This window comes from Manis pentadactyla, chromosome 5 (assembly GCF_030020395.1).
Source record: "Manis pentadactyla isolate mManPen7 chromosome 5, mManPen7.hap1, whole genome shotgun sequence".
In the NCBI taxonomy this organism is placed as follows: domain Eukaryota; kingdom Metazoa; phylum Chordata; class Mammalia; order Pholidota; family Manidae; genus Manis; species Manis pentadactyla.
Window position 1 is genome coordinate 104,231,597 of NC_080023.1, and position 21,388 is coordinate 104,252,984.

Sequence of the window (21,388 nt, forward strand, 5' to 3'; positions counted from 1 at the left end):
ATTTTTTCTGTTGTTTTATTCTTCTCAATTTTATTTATTTCTTCTCTGATCTTTATTATGTCCCTCCTTCTGCTCACTTTAGGCCTCATTTGTTCTTCTTTTTCCAATTTCATTAATTTTGACGTTAGACTATTCATTTGCGATTGTTCTTCCTTCTTTAAATATGCCTGGATTGCTATATACTTTCCTCTTAAGACTGCTTTCTCTGTGTCCCACAGAAGTTGGGGCTTTGTATTATTGTTGTCGTTTCTTTCCATATATTGCTTGATCTCTATTTTAATTTGGTCATTGATCCATTGGTTATTTAGGAGCATGTTGTTAAGCCTCCATGTGTTTGTGAGCCTTTTTACTTTCTTTGTACAATTTATTTCTAGTTTTATACCTTTGTGGTCTGAAAAGTTTGTTGGTAGAATTTCAATCTTCTTGAATTTACTGGGGCTCTTTTTGTGGCCTAGTATGTGGTCTATTCTGGAGAATGTTCCATGTGCACTTGAGAAGAATGTGTATCCTGTTGCTTTTGGATGTAGAGTTCTGTAGATGTCTATTAGGTCCATCTGTTCTAGTGTGTTGTTCAGTGCCTCTGTGTCCTTACTTATTTTCTGTCTGGTGGATCTATCCTTTGGACTGAGTGTTGTGCTGAAGTCTCCTAAAGTCAGTGCATTGCATTCTGTTTCCTCCTTTAATCCTGTTAGTATTTGTTTCACATATGATGGTGCTCCAGTGTTGGGTGCATATATATTTGTAAGGGTTATATCCTCTTGTTGGACTGAGCCCTTATCATTGTGTAATGTCCTTCTTTATCTCTTGTTACTTTCTTTGTTTTGAAGTCTATTTTGTCTGTTACTAGTACTGCAACACCTGCTTTTCTCTCCTTGTTGTTTGCATGAAATATCTTTTTCTATCCCTTGATGTTTAGTCTATGCATGTCTTTGGGTTTAAGGTGGGTCTCTTGTAAGCAGCATATAGATAGGTCTTGCTTTTTTGTCCATTCTGTTACTCTGTGTCTTTTGATTGGTGCATTCAGTCCATTTACATTTAGGGTGATTAGCGAATGATATGTACTTATTGCCATTGCAGGCTTTAGATTCGTGGTTACCAAAGGTTCAAGGTGAGCTTCTTCAGTATCTTACTGTCTAACTTAACTCGCTTATTGAGCTGTTATAAACACTGTCTGGTGATTCTTTATTTCTCTCCCTTCTTATTCCTCCTCCTCCATTTTTATATGTTGGGTGTTTTATTCTGTGTTCTTTTGTGCTTCCTTTAACTGCTTTTGTGGGTAGTTGATTTTATTTTTTGCCTTTAGTTAGTATTTGGTCGGTCTGCTTTCTTTGCTGTGATTTTATTTTCTCTGATGACATCTATTTAGTCTTAGGAGTACTCCCATCTAGAGCAGTCCCTCTAACATACCCTGTAGAGGTGGTTTGTGGGAGGCAAATTCGCTCAACTTTTGCTTATCTGGGAATTGTTTAATCCCTCCTTCATATTTAAATGATAATTGTGCTGGATACAGTATCCTTGGTTCAAGGCCCTTCTGTTTCATTGCATTAAATATATCATGCCATTCTCTTCTGGCCTGTAAGGTTTCTGTTGAGAAGTCTGATGATAGCTTGATGGGTTTTCCTTTGTAGGTGACCTTTTTCCTCTCTCTAACTGCCTTTAAACTGTCCTTGTCCTTGATCTTTGCCACCTTAATTATTATGTGTCTTGGTATTGTCTTCCTTGGGTCCCTTCTGTTGGGAGTTCTGGTACTTCTGTGGTCTGAGCAACTATTTCCTCCCCCATTTTGGGGAAGTTTTCAGCAATTATTTCTTCAAATACACTTTCTATCCCTTTTTCTCTCTCTTCTTCTTCTGGTACCCCTAAATGCGAATATTGTTCCATTTGAATTGGTCACACAGTTCTCTTAATATTGATTCTTTCCTGGAGATCCTTTTATCTCTCTCTGCATCAGCTTCTATGCATTCCTGTTCTCTGGTTTCTATTTCATCAATGGCCTCTTGCATCTCATCCATTCTACTTATAAATCTTTCCTGAGATTTTTTTCATTTCTGTAATCTCCTTCCAGACGTCATCCCTGAGCTCTTGCATATTTCTCTGCAGCTCCATCAGCATGGTTATGACGTTTATTTTGAATTCTTTTTCAAGGAGATTGGTTAGGTCTATCTCTCCAAGCTCCTTCTCAGGGGTTGTCTCTGTGATTTTGGTCTGGATCAAATTCCTCTGCCTTTTCATGGCAATAGATGTAGTTTTGGGGAGCTGGCGTGTGTGTCGGCTGGGAGAACGTCCCTTCCTGCTAGTTTGTGGCCTTCCTCTCCTGGGAGAATGGCGACCCCTAGCGGTTTGTGCTGGGCAGCTGCACGCAGATGGGGTGTCTGATTCTTGCCCAGCTGCTGTGGAGTTAAGTTCCATGGTTACTTTGGGCATGGCCGGCCTCAGGCTGCTGCTCCACTCTGGTGGAGCTGCGTTGGAAGGGGAATGGGCAGGAGCCTGTTTATCGCTGTGAGGGGCCTCAGAGCTGTGCTGTCACCCAGGGGGTTAGGGTGCCCGGAGTTCCCCGGGATTCCCAGCTGCTGGGCTAAGTGTCCTGGGACGCTTCTGTCCAGTGGTTGGGTCTCTGTCCCTTTAGGACTTTCAAAAAGCACTCGCTTTTCTTTGTCCCAGGGACACCAGCTGTGGAGACCTGCTCCCAGGTTTTACTGTTCCATTTCCCCAGTATTCAGCACACCACGCTCTGTGTGTCTGCACTCCCAGTGTGGATGGCTAGGGCTAGGTATTTAGCAGTCCTGGGCTCCCTCTCCCTCCCCACTCTGACTCCTCTCCTCCTGCCGGGGAGCTGCGGTGAGGGGCGCTTAGGTCCCACCAGGCTGAGGCTTGTATTTTACCCCCTTCGTGAGGCACTGGGTTCTCGCAGGTGTAGATGTAGCCTGGCTGTTGTCGTGTATCTTCTGGTCTCTCTTTTAGGGATAATTGTATTTGTTGTATTTTCAAAAATATATATGGTTTTGTGAGGCAATTTCCGCTACTCTACTCACACCGCCATCTTGCTCCTGGATCAACTGTTTGTTTTTATAGAGAAAAATCTTAATATGCCTAGCCAGAGTGGGACTAAGAGACATACCCATGGTTTACACAAGTTAAGTTAGCTCCATATTTCTTTTCTTCCCCTCTTCTCTCTTTTAATAAAATCTGGAATATAGTATTTACATTTTATAATGTGCAAAAATGAAATCTTCGGAATGTAGAACATAGTTCAAACACTGATATTCAGACTTTTTAATAGCAGTGATTGTGCCTGCATCCTCAGCATCCAGTACATTGCCTGGCACTTAACACTTACTCGGTACATAGTTGTTGACTAAAAATATGACTCCATTAAACTTAGGAAAAAATTCAGTTAGTATGAGAAAGTTGAGTAATTGGTGTGAATCTATAAAACAGTAAAATATATGTACAGACCATTGGAGACCATGTGCTCATGTAACACATTGGAAAATAGTTCATTGGAAACTTCCCATTTCACTACAATGGAATTCTACCCTTTCTTTGTGTAGACACACATCTCGTAAAAAAGCAACAGGCTTTGCTGCTGTTCATCAGCTGTTTACAGAACGCTGGCCGACAACACCAGTCAACCGAAGTCTTAGTGGCACAGCAACAGAGAGAAATATTGATTTTGAACTTGATATACGGGTTGAAATTGATAGTGGAAAATGTGTGCTTCACCCAACCACCCTTCTACAAGAACACGATGATACAAGCTTGAGAAGGTAAGAAATTGGTCAGAAAAGGTAGTGTAACTTTCTTAATAATAGAAATAATATTTACATATCACTGAGTTACAACAAATTTCCCCTGCCATGTCTCCAAATGCAAATTTAAAGAGTAGATTTAATCATAGTTGTGATGTTTGAGTAGTTGTTTGTATAACATACCATTTCCTCATTCAGGTGTGTAATATTTTCTGGCAACTAGAAATGAATGTCTGATTTTAGACTCTAGAAAATTTGTTGAATAGTTTCGTCTTTGGAATTCTCATTTAAACAAGCATTGATTTCTCATTTGGTCTCTGTTCTTGTATTGTGCACATTTCTATTTTAAAGAATGGTGCAGTATTCAGAGCTTATCTTGGTTATTGAAAGTTTTGATTAATTCATGAAGAAATAAGTAAGTTTGGGAAAGTTGCACAAAGAGGCCTCAGTATACTGGGATGTTATTCAGAATATAACTGAAGCTTTCCTGTTTGTTTCCACCATTTAAAAAAATGGTAGTATATGGGAGAATATATTCATAAATGACATATCCAATAAGGGATTAACATCCAAAATATATGGAGACCTCACACACCTCCATTCCCAAAAAACAAATAACCCAATTAAAAAATGGTCAGAGGATCTGAACCAAAGAAGAAATTCAGGTGGCCAACAGGCACATGAAAAGATGTTCCACATCACTAATCATCAGGGAAATGCAAGTTAAAACCACAGTGAGATACCACCTCACACCAGTTAGGATGGCCAACATCCAGAAAGCAAGCAACAACAAATGCTGACCAGCATGTGGAGAAAGGGGAACCCTCCTACACTGTTGGAGGGAATGTAAATTAGTTCAACTATTGTGGAAAGCAGTATGGAGGTTCCTCAAAAAACTAAAAATAGAAACACCATTTGACCCAGGAATTCTACTCCTAGGAATTTACCCTAAGAATGCAGGATCCCAGATTCAAAAAGACGTATGCATGCCTATGTTTATCACAGCACTATTTACAATAGCCAAGAAATGGAAGCAACCTAAGTGTTCATCATTAGATGAATGATTAAAGAAGATGTGGTCCATATACACAATGGAATACTATTCAGCCATAAGAAGAAAACAGATCCTACCGTTTGCAACAACATGGATGGAGCTAGAGTATTATGCTCACTGAAATAAGCCAGGCAGAGAAAGACAAGTACCAAATGATTTCACTCATTTGTGGAGTATAAGAACAAAGCAAAAACTGAAGGAACTAAACAACAGCAGACTCACAGAACCCAAGAATGGACTAGCAGTTACCAAAGGGATGGGGTAGGGGAGAGCTGGTGGGGAGGGAGGGAGATTAAGGGGTATTATGATTAGCACACATAATATAGGGGAGCCATGGGGAAAGCAGTATAGCACAGAGAAGACAAGTAGTGTCTCTATAGCATCTTACTATGCTAATGGACAGTGACTGTAATGGGGTATGTGGTGGGGACTTGATAATAGGGGGGAATATAGTAACCATAATGTTGTTCGTGTGAAACCTTCATAAGATTGTATATCAATGATACCCTAATAATAAAAAAAATATGGCGAGAGGGGCCACAAAGCATCAAGAGAATCAGCAGCCAGTCACATCGGAAAACCAGGAGGCATGATATGAAAACTATAAGAGAAGAAATGTCCTAAGGAGGGAGTAACCAGCTTTGTGGAATGCTGCCATAACCAGGAGCTCTGGAAAATGAGAAAAGAGAAGTATCCATGGGAGTGGATAACATGAAGGCTTGGTGATCTTGACAATAGGAATTTCAGAAGAATATTAGGGAAGGGGAGCTTTAAAAAAGATGAAAAAAAACATATATATATGTGTAAATATATATATATATATATATATACAGCTGTAATTTATCAGGTTGACTCGAGGGTGATAAGTCTTACTAAAGACACTGGATTAAGCACAGTGCTGCTTATATTTATCTGGCAGTTTGGAAAAGTTAAATGTAAAATAAAGTTGGTATAGATTCTCAGGATGCTATTAATAGGGTCTACTATTGAGAGTAAATATACAGGAAATGGAAATGGACTTGTATTCAATTTCTTTTAAAGTAAAACTATATTTAAATCAAAAATCCTATTAAATATCTACAAATCTGACATCAACGTTCATAATTCATGCATGGTATAATCAATCCAAGAAGTTGAAAGAAGTAGATGTGCATAATCTTTACTACAAAGAGATAACCTGCTTCCTCTCTCCATTATTATTCTAATATCTCCATTTGATCAGAAAGTTGTGTTTGTAACCACTGGTCCAAGATGGCAATTTTGAACCATTTGATACTATAACTTCAAGCAAACACTGAGAAAAAGAGTTTTAAACTCTTTTCCAATATGGATAACAGACTTCTCTATAACCCTACAATATAAGAGATGCTTCATGGAATTTATTCTATATGGAAGAATAAAAGGCAGTGGAAACGGGTTGTCATCCATAGCTGCAATTGCATTTGCATTTTCAAGGACTCACAAGAGCCACAGGCTTCAAAGATCAATAACATTACTCCCAAACTAAAATGTAGCAGGCACATACATTAATATTTTATCAGTCTTTGTAGAAAATGTATAAGGTAGATCATATTATTTAGATTTCATATGAGGAAACTGAGGCTCACCATTGTCTAATACTATGCTTGGAGTCCAAAAGCTACTAAATTGCACAATTTGGATTCAAACCCAGGTTTCCTGACCTCCAGACTAGTGTTCTTTCTACTTGAAGCAAGATGTGGTAGGAAGAACATAGGCTTTGAGATTGTGGGGTCAGGTGATCCCATGTTGGAAAGACTTCTGCACTTACCAGCTGTGGACCAAAAGCTAGTAACTTAACCCCTCTGATCTCATCTTCCTCCTCATCTAAGGAGTGAAAAGAACACTACACTTCTTGCTGACGTGCTAGAAGGTCTACAGGTAATAAATGCAAGTAGTAAAAGGCAGCATCAACATTTAGGTGCTTTCGATAGAGTAGTTAGGAAGTTAATATTTTATATCTTAAAAATCACACCACCTGTACTATGTAAACACTGTTGAATTTCATTGTTAATATATTGAATGTCCTTGTTAGTATGTAATCATTAAACTCATATTTTCTTCTTTAAAAAAAATGGTAGTATAAATAGGCTTAAGGTTATGTTACTTTTTCTTTAAATCTTGTTTTGCTTTTCCTTCCTAATCTAAAAAAAAGTATAAGAAAATACTACTGATAATAGTAATAAAAATAACTGAATGGATAGGTAGGGAGTGGGTGGAAATGTAGATAAAACAAGTAGGACAAAAATCTGAAGCTGGGAGATGGATCTGTTTACTTTTGATATGTTTGAAATTTTTCATGATAAAAGATTTTTAAATGGTCTGTCTAATGAGGCTTGTATACAAAGAGAAGATAAAAAGGTACTCTAAACATTAGGTTCTTACAAATGTAATAGTAATGATAAAAAGAGTGTTATTTTATTTTTGGTTAGACCATAATCCATAATAAATTGCTGATATTCGGCTGTTTTTACCTATATAAAGGACAGTTTCATTTACTTCAATCTGATATGTTCATGTGAAAGAACTGGAAATGGGGAAGAAGGAAGGTAGCCGCCCTATGGAATTATGGGGCATACGGCATGAACATTACCCATGCAAGGCATCAACCAGGTTAGCTAGAGACACGGATGAGCTTTACTTTTTCAACTTTATTAATGAAGGATTACGTTCTGTTTACTACATAAATAAAAGCTTTACTTTAAGCAGAAGAAAGGGAGATAAATGTCCTTTTTTAAAAAGATAAAATCTTTTTCTATTTATAGGAGTTATGATAGAAGTTCCAGGAGTTTAGATCAAGATTCTCCTTCAAAGAAGAAGAAGTTTCAAACTAATTATGCTTCTACCACCCATTTAATGACTGGCAAGAAAGTGCCATCATCTCTACAGACAAAGCCCAGTGACTTAGAAACAACAGTATTTTACATCCCCGGAGTTGATGTAAAGGTAAAAACCTAATGTCTAGGACAAGAGATTTGATTACTAGTAGTAATGTTTCTTTTCTGTCGTACATGTTCTACCTTTGCTGATTATGTTAAAAGGAAACTTTCCAACATTCTTCTCTAATATAACCACATTGTGAACATAGAAACATCTAAATTGCAGGTTGCCACTTCTTTTATATAGCTTTGCCACAAAATTTTGGCAGAGGTTAATTTTCTTTTTTTAATACATTGATAAGACATATTTGCTAAAACTTGCCTACTGCAACTTTGTGAAACAAGTATCGTTTAGATTGTAGAATTATAGATTTCTACAATGTTAAGCTAGAAAGAACTTTAAATATTACCTGGGATGACTTTTTAGCTTTAAAAATGAAAAAGAATGATAAATTTGCTACGATCTCAGTGCTAAGTTGTAAAAACTGGAACTGGGTTCTGACTCTTGGACCAGTGTTTTTTCTAGTACATTTTCTATATTTCTGGATTTTCCTCTCCTGCATAATTGTACTTTTGAAAGTTCATTTGTTTCAATACAGTTGCACTACAATTCCAAGACTCTAAAGACTGAATCACCTCATGCCTCCAGGGGCTCTTCCTTGCCGAGAACGCTCTCTAAAGAATCCAGGCTGTATGGTATGAAAGACAGCGCAGCGTCTCCTCCTTCTCCTCCTTTACCTTGCACTGTCCAGAGCAAGACTAACACCTTACTTCCTCCCCAACCCCCACCTATTCCCTCAGGTATTTAAGGATATACTTTATTTTTAATTTTTCCATAACTTAATTTTTAGTCATCACCTACTTGCTCTATTGAGACTTTCAAATTTACATATTTAAGGAAAAAAGGACATAGACTCATCAATGATGACTGCATAATATTCGTATATGGAAGTGTGGGCCAACTACTTTTGGCTGTTTTTCAAACTGATAATACCTTAGAATATCAGTTAAAATAAATTTAATATATTAAGTAGTTAAGTTTTTTAGATCTATGTATATTTAGAAAAAGTTTTACATAGTTCACGTTGGGGAACTTATAATCTAGATGGATGCATCAAACTTACAAATTTAAGACAGAACACCTTGGGCATAGGCAGAGTTACTATTTATCTGTTACTACATAGCTAACTACCCTTCACTTGGTGGCATATACCTCAAAGAGTTTCTGTGGATCAGAAATTCAGGAGCAGTTTGGCAGGTGGATCTAATTTCACAGTCTTGAATGAAGTTGCAGTCAAGATGTTGGCTAGGACTGCAGTCATTTGAATGCTTGATGGGATCTGGACAATCTGCTTCTGTCACGTCCCATTCACCTGGCTAGCAATCTGGTGCTTTAGCTCCTCCCTGCATGGGCCTCTCCACTGAGCCGCTTAGTGTCTTCACGACATGGCATCTGATTCCCTTTAAAAGGAGTGATCCGAAAGAGAACATAGCAGAAGCTGCTATGTCTTTTGTGACTCAGCCTCAGAAGTCACATACACATTCACAGTATCTTACTGATTATATAGGTCAGCCCTATTCAGTGTGGAAGGAAACTCCACAAGGCATGAATGCCAGGAGGCAAGAGCCACTGGAAGCTATTTTGGAGTCTGGCTTCTATACCACACACATACCTTACTAATATAGTAGAATTTCCAAAAAAGGGAATATCAAACTGGATGACAATTATTTGAGAAATTTTCATTTGGGAAATGGAGCTCGATACATAAATCTTCAAAACAGCCAGGAATCATAATTAATAACACCTAATACTTTTATGTCACTTTTCAATGGGCAAGGCACATCTTTGTCCATATTATCCCTGTTTTACAAATGAGGAAAGATAAGGCTCATAGAAGTTCAATTTATTTTCTGAGTTTATAGAACTAATATATGTTGGAGTTGGCAACCTAAGCTGAAGGTAGCTAAGTCTTAACTATTATCCTCATTCTACTGATATGGAAATACTTAGTTATGTAGAAGGAAAGAGAGATCATAACCTATGTAGGGAAGCATTATAAGTACATGCAAGCAAAAAACAGTAAGAACATAGGAAAGTCTGAAGACAGTGATGTTTTTCCTCACTTGCCACAAAATGTTGTCAAAGTTCTATCTTCTTAAGTGGATAAAATAATGCTAAATGAGACTAAGCAAAATATAAACTTGGAAAATTGAACTAAAATTTGTGAGCTAGAGCAAGTAGGAATAACTGTACTATTGTATTATATACATCATTAATCATCTTTGTGTTCTAACATTAATAGAACATTTCTGTCAACTTGCTATTTTTATTACATTCTTGTATGGTTTTAAGTGTAATGTGCTTCAGCTGATCAAATGGTTATATAATTCTAATTTCTTATAAAATTATCATATGTTTTATGGGAACTGTTTATTAAATTCACCTCACTTCTGTAAATGTTCTAGCCAAAGGAAAAGGGAGTGGAGGAGTGAAAACAGCCAAGTTATATGCCTGGGTAGCACTTCAGTCATTGCCAGAAGAAATGGTTATAAGTCCCTGCCTATTAGACTTTCTGGAAAAGGCCCTGGAAACTATCCCAATTACACCAATTGAAAGGAATTATACAAGTAAGTATTGCCCTTATTTGCTTACTTCCCACTCATATATTTTGGGGTCCTATTACTTAGAAGGGTTTCTTAATGCTATTATGTATTATGTGATATATTCTATGATAAATATAAAAGAGTTATGAACTGAAAAACAACTTGAGAGTTTATCTAGTTCTCATTTACAAACAGAAACTAAGGCTTAGTGAGGTCATATAATTTTCCGACGGCCTCAGCTCATTAATGACAAAATTAACATCGTCAAGTCCTACATTAGCCTGTCTCCTAGACTAGACACTTCTTCAGGACAAAAAGCTTGAAAACTGTTTCCTTTGTACAGCATTTGGTGTAGCAGCAGGGGAATTGGAGTTTGGAGAAATGAGGAAGAGGTTTGAATAGGGAAAGATGTGTAGAACAGTGGGCTACAGAAGCAGATGTTTCTGTGTGTTCATAACCCCAGTCTCAATACTAGCATAAAAGAAAAGGACCTTTTAATAAATGCCCTAAAAATAAAACTTAAAACTATTTTAACAGCTGTCAGCTCACAAGATGAAGACATGGGACATTTTGAAATACCAGATCCTATGGAAGAATCCACAACATCATTAGTATCATCTTCAACATCTGCGTACTCTTCCTTCCCTGTAGATGTCGTGGTTTATGTACGAGTTCAGGTGATGGACTTCATTTATTCCTCTGTGTTTCAAAGAAAAATGTTTTCCTTAGGTTTATTTGAACATTTCCAACATTATTTCCCTGAAAGGTTAAGTCTGGTTTATGCATCTTTAGTACATCCACGATGGCTTAGAGGTTGCCTGAACCTCTGGAAGTATTTTTACAACTTTATGTATTTGCTTTTCACTGAGAAAGTTCATACATCTTTTGCCTTTCAAAATTTGGATCTTTCACTTTTGTAGCTTAAGTGAAAATATGTTATAACCCTCTTTTTTTTTTTATCATTTCATGCCTTTTTTATCATGGCACCTGTATTTCTTGCCATTACAATCCTCTTTGGGCAGATACGAAATATAATTGAGATATAAAACCACTGTAGTGCCTTTGTTAGGTTTTTGCTAAGAGTTATGCAGTTTTTATTTAACATTTTATTCTAAAATGCAGTCCTGTCAATGACCTTTTGGAGTATATAATGGCATCTGGTTGAGTTCGTTCGTTAAGGAGGATTTGAAAACTACTTGTATGCAAACTTCAGAGTTTAATTTACCCTCAATTAAAATCTCATAATCTCAAGAATAAAAGGAGTGCTAATGGTCATCTGTTCAAACTATTTTCTACAATAGCACTGTGGCCAAAACAGCTTCAGTTTCATCTTCCAGAATTTTGCACTAGCTTTTTTGAAGATCTGAGGAAAACAATGGAGTGAGTGAGGGCTTGAGAGTTCATCAAACTTTATACAATAGCCTTTTTAAAATATAGGATAATGGAAGTTACTTCCTTTAGAAGACTTGATTATGAACACGTGTAATATGAACATTTTTAACAGTCTGAATTATGTAAATGTCTAAGTATCACTCAGAGGTAACTCCTGAAATATTCACAATTTTTTAAAAATACCATTTTGTTAATACATTTTGGTTACTGTTAATCATATCTGAAAAACTAGAACACTAAACACAATCCTTTTAAATATCAAATAATTTGATATATGCAGTCTGAAATGGAAATTAAATGTAATTTTTGGAATCCAATATGAAATTTAACCATCTAGTTCCTAGAAATGTTTTTTTGGCTTTCTGCACTTTCTAGCCCTCACAGATCAAGTTTAGCTGTTTACCAGTATCCAGAGTAGAATGCATGCTAAAGCTGCCATCCCTGGACTTGGTGTTTTCTTCAAACCGAGGGGAACTCGAGACTTTAGGAACTACTTATCCTGCAGAGACTTTATCCCCTGGAGGTAGTGCTACTCAGAGTGGAACAAAGGTCTCTGCAAGCAAAACTGGAATACCAGGTGCGGAAACATTCTTTTATTCCACTGGTATAAAGCCAAATACTATTTTGAAATAAACATTTATAACAGCAGTTAGTATGTATTTCTAAATAAATAAATTTTGGAAAAGGAGAATACTTGAGAATTAGAGTATAGAAAAACACTGCGGTAGATAAAAGTTTTGAGTATATTTTGTTACAAGTAAACAGCAGTTGGGTAGCATTTATTTTTTATTTTGGAATCATTAATATATGAGCAAGATTGTGGTTACTAGATTCCCCCCATTATCAAGTCCCCACCACATACCCCATTACAGTCACTGTCCATTATAGTAAGATGCTATAGAGTCACTACTTGTCTTCTCTGTGCTATACTGTCTTCCCTGTGTGCACCCCCCTACGTTATGTGTGCTAATCGTAATGCCCCTTATTCCCCTTCTCCGTCACTTACCCCCACCTGCCCAAGTCCCTTTCCCTTTGGCAACTGTTAGTCCATTCTTGGGTTCTGGGAGTCTGCTGCTGTTTAGTTCCTTCAGTTTTTGCTTTGTTCTTATGCTCCACAGATGAGTGAAATCATTTGGTACTTGTCTTTCTCTGTCTGGCTTATTTCACTGAGCATAATACCCTCTAACTCCATCCATTTTGTTGCAAATGGTAGGATCTGTTTTCTTATGGCTGAATAGTATTCCATTGTGTATATGGACCACATCTTCTTTATCCATTCATCTACTGATGGACACTTTGGTTGCTTCCTTTTCTTGGCTATTGTAAATAGTGCTGTGATAAACATAGGGGTGCATATGTCTTTTTCAAACTGGGCTCCTGAATTCTTAGGGTAAATTCCTAGGAGTGGAATTTCTGGGTCAAATGGTATTTCTATTTTTAGTTTTTTGAAGAACTTCCATACTGCTTTCCATGGTTGAACTAGTTTACATTCCCACCAACAGTGTAGGAGGGTTCCCCTTTTTCCACATCCTCACCAGCATTTGTTGTTCTTATTCTTTCTGTGTTGGCCATTCTAACTGGTGTGAGGTGATATCTCATTGTGATTTTAATTTGCATTTCCCTGATAATTAGTGATGTGGAGCATCTTTTCATGTGCCTGTTGGCCATCTGAATTTCTTCTTTGTTTGGAGAATTGTCTGTTCGTATCCTCCACCCATATTTTAATCAGGTTATTTGCTTTTTGGGTATTGAGGCACGTGAGTTCTTTATTATATTTTGGATGTTAACCCCTTGTCAGATATGTCATTTACAAATATATTTTCCCATACTGTAGGATGCCTTTCTGTTCTGCTGATGGTGTCCTTTGCTGTACAGAAGCTTTTTAGCATGATGTAGTCCCATTTGTTTATTTTTTATTTTGTTTCCCTTGCCCAAGGAGATGCATTCAGGAAAAAGGTGCTCATGTTAATATTCAAGAGATCTTTGCCTATGTTATCTCCAAGAGTTTTATGGTTTCATGATTTACATTCAGGTCTTTGATCCATTTTGAGTTTACTTTTGTGTATGGGGTTAGACAATAATCCAGTTTCATTCTCTTGCATGTAACTGTCCAGTTTTGCCAACACCAGTTCATAGCATTTTTTTTTGTTGGCTTAAATGTATATACTACAAACACTGTGAAGTAACTGTTATATAATATGTTCACATACTTTTGAATGTTTTATGCTGGTGTTTTTTTTCATTTGCGGGTAATCTGTAAATTAAATGTAATGTTGCAAGGATTTTTTTTATCACATTGAATTAAAATTGTATCAAGTAGTGTGTGTATATATATATGTTTTTATAATGGTAAAATTTGTTTCCTAACTCAAATGTCCTTTCTAGGAAAGGTTTTGTTTTTGAAACAGAACTGATGATTTCCTGATGGAATTGTCACTGTTCACCCTATTAGGCTCAGGGTCATTTCTGCCCTAAAGATAAGAGATTACAAATACAAATGATAAAGATTTTATTTGAACACTTTGAAAGGAAGAGACTAGAATGCATGGAAATTGATAGGAGAATTGACAAGAGAACTATCATTAAAACAGTGGTTCTTAATGGGTGTGGGGGTTGCCTCCAGGGGACATTTGGCATATGGGAAGACACTGGAGAAATGGTTAAAGCAAAACATTTGCTTTGTTCTGTGGATCCTTGAAAGTTTTCATAACAGAGTAGGAAAACAGAAAGTTGGTATTTTGGAAATAAAATTTTTGCTGATGTGGTCGCCCACTGTCTTGCACTTAGCTCCAAAATGTTGCTGCTAGAATTGTATTGTAGTCAACAAAATATTGGAGTGGTAATGTTGGTTTATGAAAACATGAAAACATATTTTTGTGATTATAAAATTAATATATTCATCATAGAAAATATAGAAAACAGAAAATACTAAAAAATGAAAACAGTGGTGTCCCTACTCTACAGCATTTCTGTAGATACAGTCCTTTTCTTAGGCAGAATTGAAATATGATGTTTTCTGCTATGTAACTTCAAAAAAATTTTTAAATATGTTTTCCCAATTCTTAAATAATTCATCTCTAAAACTGCATGATATTTTATCATTTTGATAATATGTTTGAGACTCCCTGGGCTTTTATTTATTTTGTAAATAATATTGAGATGAATATATTTGTGTATACATCCTCTTAAACATCCTTAGGATAAATTCTTAGATGTGGAATTCCTGATTCAGAGAGTGTGAACATTTTTAAGGTGTTTGGTATGTTTTACTCTCTAGGTTTCTGCATCTTCACCAGTGTTTATGGACACAAGTTCACTGTACTCTTTCCAATGTCGTGCTTTAAGTTTATTTTTAATTGTTAATGTGATGGACTAAGATGGGATTTTATTAATTTCTAGTGTATCACTTTATTGGCCATTTGAGGGAGGAAGATAAATATGTCCATGCCCATTTTTCTGTTGGGATGTTCACTTTTCTCTTAATGACAAAATGTCACAAATTATTAACACAAATTATTATAGCGGTACACAGGTACTATGCTAGGTTTATGTAGTGTAAAGAATATAAAATGAGCAGCTATTTTTTATGCCCACATTTTGATTCGTTAGAAAATAAAAATAATGAAACAGCATCCCTCATTTTATCATCATAAAGCATGCAAGAAGGAATGATAGTGAAATAAATGTGTAGTAAGTGTAGGTCATGACAATATCTATTCTTTCATTTAAACTTTCCTGAGGTCTAGGTCAGTGCTAGAGCTTGAGTATACAGTAGTGAACTTGGCTAACAGACATGGTCTCTGCTAATGTGGAACTTAAACTGGGTTTGGAGAAACAGATAATCAGCAAACAAGCATATTTTAAGTGGAAACATGAAGTATGTGAGTATGAGTTAGCCAAGCAGATAGTTGGAAGAAGGGACGCTCCAGGTAGAGAATACAAAATCCATGAAGCAGCAAAGAGTTGGCAACTGTGAAAAACAAAAAGAAAAATCTAGTGTAATGTGAGCACGGTGAACAAAGGTTAGACTGGCATGAGAAAGATAGGGAAGAGCCAGATAATGTGGGGAAACCACTGAAAGGTTAAGTAAGGAAGTGGACGTGATTCTCAACACTAGTCTAGTAGCAATGTGGCATCTGATTGGAAAACAAGAGTGGAAAGAAGCAGGTCAAGAAGTTGGCCATTTCAGCAGTCCAGAATCAGTATCTCCTCAGACTAGAATAACAATAGAGAGATGGGAAATGGGCAGACTTTGATATATGTTCTTAGAAATAGAAGTAAAACAGTCTTAAGTGGCATGGCTGAGCTTTTGCTTGTAAGTATCACTTACTGAGATGGGAAACACTGGAAGAAAAGCAAATTAGGGGAAAAGATCAAGAGTTCAGTTTTGTAAAGGGTACACTTTAAAGGCCTGTGACCCATTCTAGTATGATGTCAAGTGCCCCATTGCAATGTGAATACAAAGGAGGTCTGGTCTGGACATACCTAGTTTGGAATCATCAGTAAAATCATACAATGCTCTATCCAGATGGTCTCATATTTTTTATGTTTAAAGCCTGTTTGGAATTTCCTTATCTACCCATGGCAGACATTGCCTGTGAGGATACTTGGCTCCATAAAAGAAAGACATCTTTAACTCCACATTTGTGTACCTTGATCCATTTCTACTCTTTCCTCCTGAAATGTGAACGTCAGCTGTATGATCTGTTTTTTTAACAGTGTGTGTATTCTCCCCCTTTGCTGAAAGTAGAGCAAAGGAGAATTGAAACAGGACATCATGGAGTTGGCCAATTGTGTGTATAAATAATTGTTTAAAAGATGAACAGAGTATTCAACCTTGGTTTACAGAATACGTTAATTGGAAAGTACGTCTTTTTTTCTCATTTTGATTTCAAGGATTTAAATCTATTGATCAGTTATTTGCATTTTATTTTCAAGCCACTTTTGATTCTTTGAGAATGTATTAGTGACAGGCTTTTAAATTTTTTTATGGCTTACAAATATTTTGGATTTCTTGTGTTCACTGTAGGTTCATCAGGATTAGGCAGCCCTCTGGGAAGAAGTCGACATAGTAGTAGTCAGTCCGATCTGACCAGTTCCAGCAGCAGTTCATCTGGTCTGAGCTTCACTGCATGCATGTCAGACTTTTCCCTTTATGTATTTCATCCATATGGAGCAGGGAAACAAAAAACTGCTGTTTCTGGCCTCACGCCTGGATCAGGAGGATTAGGTATACTTAGCACATTTGCATCTCCCAAATTTATATCATCTTTTCAAGGCTTGATCTTTTCAGAAATCATGATACCTTTAATAATGGATATGAAACAAGATCAGAAACTTTTAAATTTTTTCCTCTTAATATGTATTCTGTCTCTACATAGTAAGTAGAAAAACAAAATAAATATTTAGTAATTAACTATACAAGAATTTAAAAACTCATAATATTTTGTAAGTGATATACACAGCACAATAATCTCTTTGGATGTGAAAGAATACTTATGTAACTTACCTGTTCAAATGTTTTACTAAATCACTGTCTATTTGTATAAGAAATTATATGCCACAAATAGTAAATTTTTTAAGTGTGTACATGTTTGTTAATTTAAAATGAGACTTACTAGTTAGTGAACTTAAATTTCACTGGTATTTTAAAGTGCCTATTTATTGGATAATTTCACATAACAAGATTGTGTGTGTGTATACATGTATATACATACATACGTGTGTTTGTTTTTTGAAAGGGAATGTGGATGAAGAACCCACTTCAGTCACTGGTCGAAAAGACTCACTTAGTATAAACCTTGAGTTTGTAAAAGTGAGTTTGTCTCGGATACGGCGGTCAGGAGGTGCATCATTTTTTGAAAGTCAGTCTGTAAGCAAGTCTGCAAGCAAAATGGACACTACACTAATAAATATATCTGGTATTCAATTTTATAGCTCTTTAATTACAATGTTTTCCAGAATTAAATAAGGGCCTCCTTTTTAATGGCATTTAAATATTAAATACATTTTACTGATAAATTGATTTAAGGGAGAAGAATAAACATCCAGCTTAGTGTACTATCTCAGTCTAAGCAATCAGTGTTAGAAATACGATTTCTAGATAAATACATAAAACGTTGTACAAAGGCCAAAATATGTCTAATTAGTCACTGAAAGTTTTTCTTTACTTCTCTAACGTGAATTGGTAGAATTTCTAACTTTTTGATTTTCTAATTGTAAATTCTTAAAACACTAAAGAGGGATGAGTGTTAAAAACTTTTTACTTAGTATCAGAAGATCTTGAGGTGTGTGCATGTGTATCACTGTTTATATGTAGCTGTATAACTGGGCAGATCATTTGCACATTTTCTTTACATTGTGGTACAAGCATTTAAAATTAAATGCATGTGGAATATTTTGAAAAATTCAGAGTACTATGTGCATGAAACTTTAAAAATTATTAGTTGAACAAATACAGTAAGACACTCAACCCATTCATTCAGCATATATATGTTGAGCCTGTATTTTATGGCGAACTTGTGCCAGGCACTCTGCTAGGTGATTGAGGGTGTAGGTATGAATGAGGCATGGTTTTGTAAGTAGATAGATAAATGGCAATACAGTGTGATAAATGCTATAATGAAGGTTTATATAAAGAGGAAGAAACAAATTCTGTTTTATATGAGAGATCAGAGTTCACAAAGGAAATTATATTTGGGCCAGATGTTCAAAATTATGTAGGAATATTCTTGGTTATAGCAACATGGTATTTAATGTCACAGAAACATCAAAAAGTATGCTTTTGTATCGTACTTTGGTTCACTGAGGTTGAAGCATAGGTATAACTTGACATTTCATTAGTTGTACAAAGTAGGTAGGGCCAGTAGGAGAGTAGACTTGGCTAGGGGTAAAACTGATAAAACAGACTGGAATGAGCTCGTGAGAGCACTGGCACACCAGGCTAAAGAATAGGGTTCTGACCCTTTGGGCAGTGAGAAGCCACGAGAGGTTTCCAAGAAACAGTATGAGAATATGGTCCCTAACAATGACAATACTTAACTTAAAAATCTATTAAGAAAGAGGGTAGAGCTCATGTTAGGTATTCTTACCACGAAAAGATTAAACAACATTGTATGTGTGTTAAACAAATATTTCGTTTGTGAAGACCTTTCTGATCTCTCATATAAAACAGAATTTGTTTCCTCCTCTTTATATAAACCTCCATTATAGCATTCATCACATTGCACTGTCATTTATTTGTCTACTGATAAAATCTTGCCTCATTCATGCCTGCACTCTCCATCACCTAGCAGAGTGCCTGGCATGAGTTCCCAATTAAACTAAACAAAATAAGGTAAACATCTGTTTACTTTTTTAAAAAAAGAAACAGTGATGCCTCAGATTGGTGTTTTCTAAAGAATGTTGATGGTAGCGTGAAAGATACTTGAGGGGATTATTGAAATGACCTAGCAATAGGGGATGAAGGCCTGAATTGTGATAGTAAAACAGGAGAAAAGGGAATGGTTTCAAGAGAAATGTAAGAGGATACAGAAGTTTGAGGACAAGTTATATGAGGAACAGCAGTGGAGACAAGGATGCCTCAAATTTTCAGCTTAGGTGACTGAGAGACAGTAAGGTTATAAACTTAAAAAATAGACAAGTGCGTATAGAAACATTTAGGTGGAAGGATCTGGTAGGCAATGGGCTGATGGGCTGTTGGATATGGATTCAGGCTGAAGCAGAACTTTAGATTCGGGAGACACTGAGGTGTAAATCCTCTGGGAGCTGTGGACAAGAGAGCCCGTGAAGCAGGAGCGGCAGGGCGCAGAGAGGAGCTCTAGGAGGTGGCCTGCAGGGAGCTTTCAGACTCACAAGTCAGTGCTCCTTGTCTGAAAGGAAGATCGTAGCTCTTGCCACACTGCTGTTCAGTTTGCAGACACTTTTGAGGAAGTTTGTATCCCAACTGACTCTGATGATTCCTTTGCTGTCTTTGAGAAGAGCCCTGTATTAAAGTTGAAAGCTATCGAGAAGACTGTTCTTTAGAACCTCTCTGAGAATTTCATGATAAAGTGGTCACAGAAACCCATCTTGTCTTCACCTCAAAAAGGAAATGGAACTAATAGTGTTAGAATGTGCTATTTTTACCATTGTGGAAGGACCATGTTAGCACTTACTGATCATACTATGTAACTTATTTTGATATTTAGTGAATTGTAACATAATTCACTTGTGTAATATGTCACACCTACCATGTGAAACTTACTAAAGGTTTTAGACATCTAACAAACTTCATTTATCTATGTTATCAGCTGTTTGTGACATAGGATCTGCTTCCTTTAAATATGATATGCGTCGACTCAGTGAAATTCTGGCGTTTCCAAGAGCCTGGTATAGAAGAAGTATTGCAAGACGCCTATTCCTTGGAGACCAAACTATAAATTTGCCAAGTAAGCTTGTTATTATAAGCTAATTATATTTGGGTTGCTTTAAATTTTGGTTACAATAGTAACTAGAATCTATGATTCATAACACAAACTTCATCTTACTTGATTAAGTTATACCATGCAATTCACTCACTCATTCAACAAGTGCCCATGGATCCCCTCTAATGTGCTAACCACTGGAGGGTGGGAGGGTTACGTTAGCATGAAGGATCACAAAAACCTGTCCTCTCAGGATTACATTCATCTGATTTTATTCTGTAATACACAATCTGGAAATGCAGAAATACATTTAGCCATCCAAGTGAATCATGGTTAGTTAAACATAGAAAACAAAATATTGGGGACCGTATTGCCTGTATTTTTTTCTCTTGGACTTAGGTATTGTTGTAGTATCATACTGTGTAAGTGAAAGATAGCATGAGCATCATACAGTAGAAGATATTAGAAATCTAGGGTCTGGGTCTATTCCCTCATCTGTAAAATGGGAACAAAGTACCTGTCCTGCCTTTCTCGTGGAGTTTCTGTGAGAATTAAGTAAAATAACATGCCAGAATATATTTTCCAAAATGTCGATTGCTGTACAGTTGTCAAACAGAGAACTAGAAGGAATGTATAGTGTGATTAGAAACGGTGGAGTGGTGAAGTTTATTATTTTATAACATTGTAATTTTACCATGTCAATTTTGTTTTTTGTTTTCTACTTTTCTAATTAGCATCCGGTCCCGGGACACCTGATTCCATTGAAGGGGTAAACCAACACCTTTCCCCTGAATCATCAAGAAAAGCTTACTGCAGGACCTGGGAGCAACCTAGTCAGTCAGCCTCCTTCACCCACATGCCACAGTCACCTAATGTGTTCAATGAGCATATGACAAACAGCACCATGTCACCAGGGACAGCAGCACAGAGCCTAAAATCCCCAGCTTCCGTAAGATCAAGGAGTGTTTCTGATTCTTCAGTTCCCCGAAGAGGTAACACCGCTCTCTTTGTAATCAGTAGCCCTCTGATGACCCCCAAGACAAAAAAATCTTAGTTACTACCAGAGCTCTGCCCCAAGTTCAGGGAGGCATACTCCTGCAGGTTTTTAGGGACAATAGGGTAAAATATCCCCCCAAAGAAACAAACACTTCAAGGTATTTTCCAGCAGAAGAGACAGCTGGATGGCTAGTAGGTTGGAAAAGGGAAAGGGAGAGAGGCATGTTGTTAGTGTACTCCACATGGTAGTTAGTTTTAGAAGTAAAACAAACCTACAATGTTATAAAAGGT

At 36.6% G+C, this 21,388-nt stretch overlaps 1 protein-coding gene across 4 annotated transcripts in view; it reads left to right on the top strand.

Annotated features, from left to right (window-relative positions):
* BLTP1 (bridge-like lipid transfer protein family member 1) overlaps positions 1-21,388 on the top strand; it is a 216,933-nt gene that overhangs the window by 178,912 nt on the left and 16,633 nt on the right. For all 4 annotated transcript variants that reach the window (XM_057502585.1, XM_057502588.1, XM_057502589.1 and 1 more), the window contains 10 exons: positions 3,552-3,767; positions 7,587-7,767; positions 8,300-8,501; positions 10,167-10,328; positions 10,842-10,981; positions 12,072-12,273; positions 16,726-16,926; positions 17,438-17,617; positions 19,988-20,125; positions 20,836-21,093. In XM_057502585.1, coding sequence (XP_057358568.1) covers positions 3,552-3,767; positions 7,587-7,767; positions 8,300-8,501; positions 10,167-10,328; positions 10,842-10,981; positions 12,072-12,273; positions 16,726-16,926; positions 17,438-17,617; positions 19,988-20,125; positions 20,836-21,093 — 1,880 coding nt within the window. The remainder of the gene's footprint in view (positions 1-3,551; positions 3,768-7,586; positions 7,768-8,299; positions 8,502-10,166; positions 10,329-10,841; positions 10,982-12,071; positions 12,274-16,725; positions 16,927-17,437; positions 17,618-19,987; positions 20,126-20,835; positions 21,094-21,388) is intronic.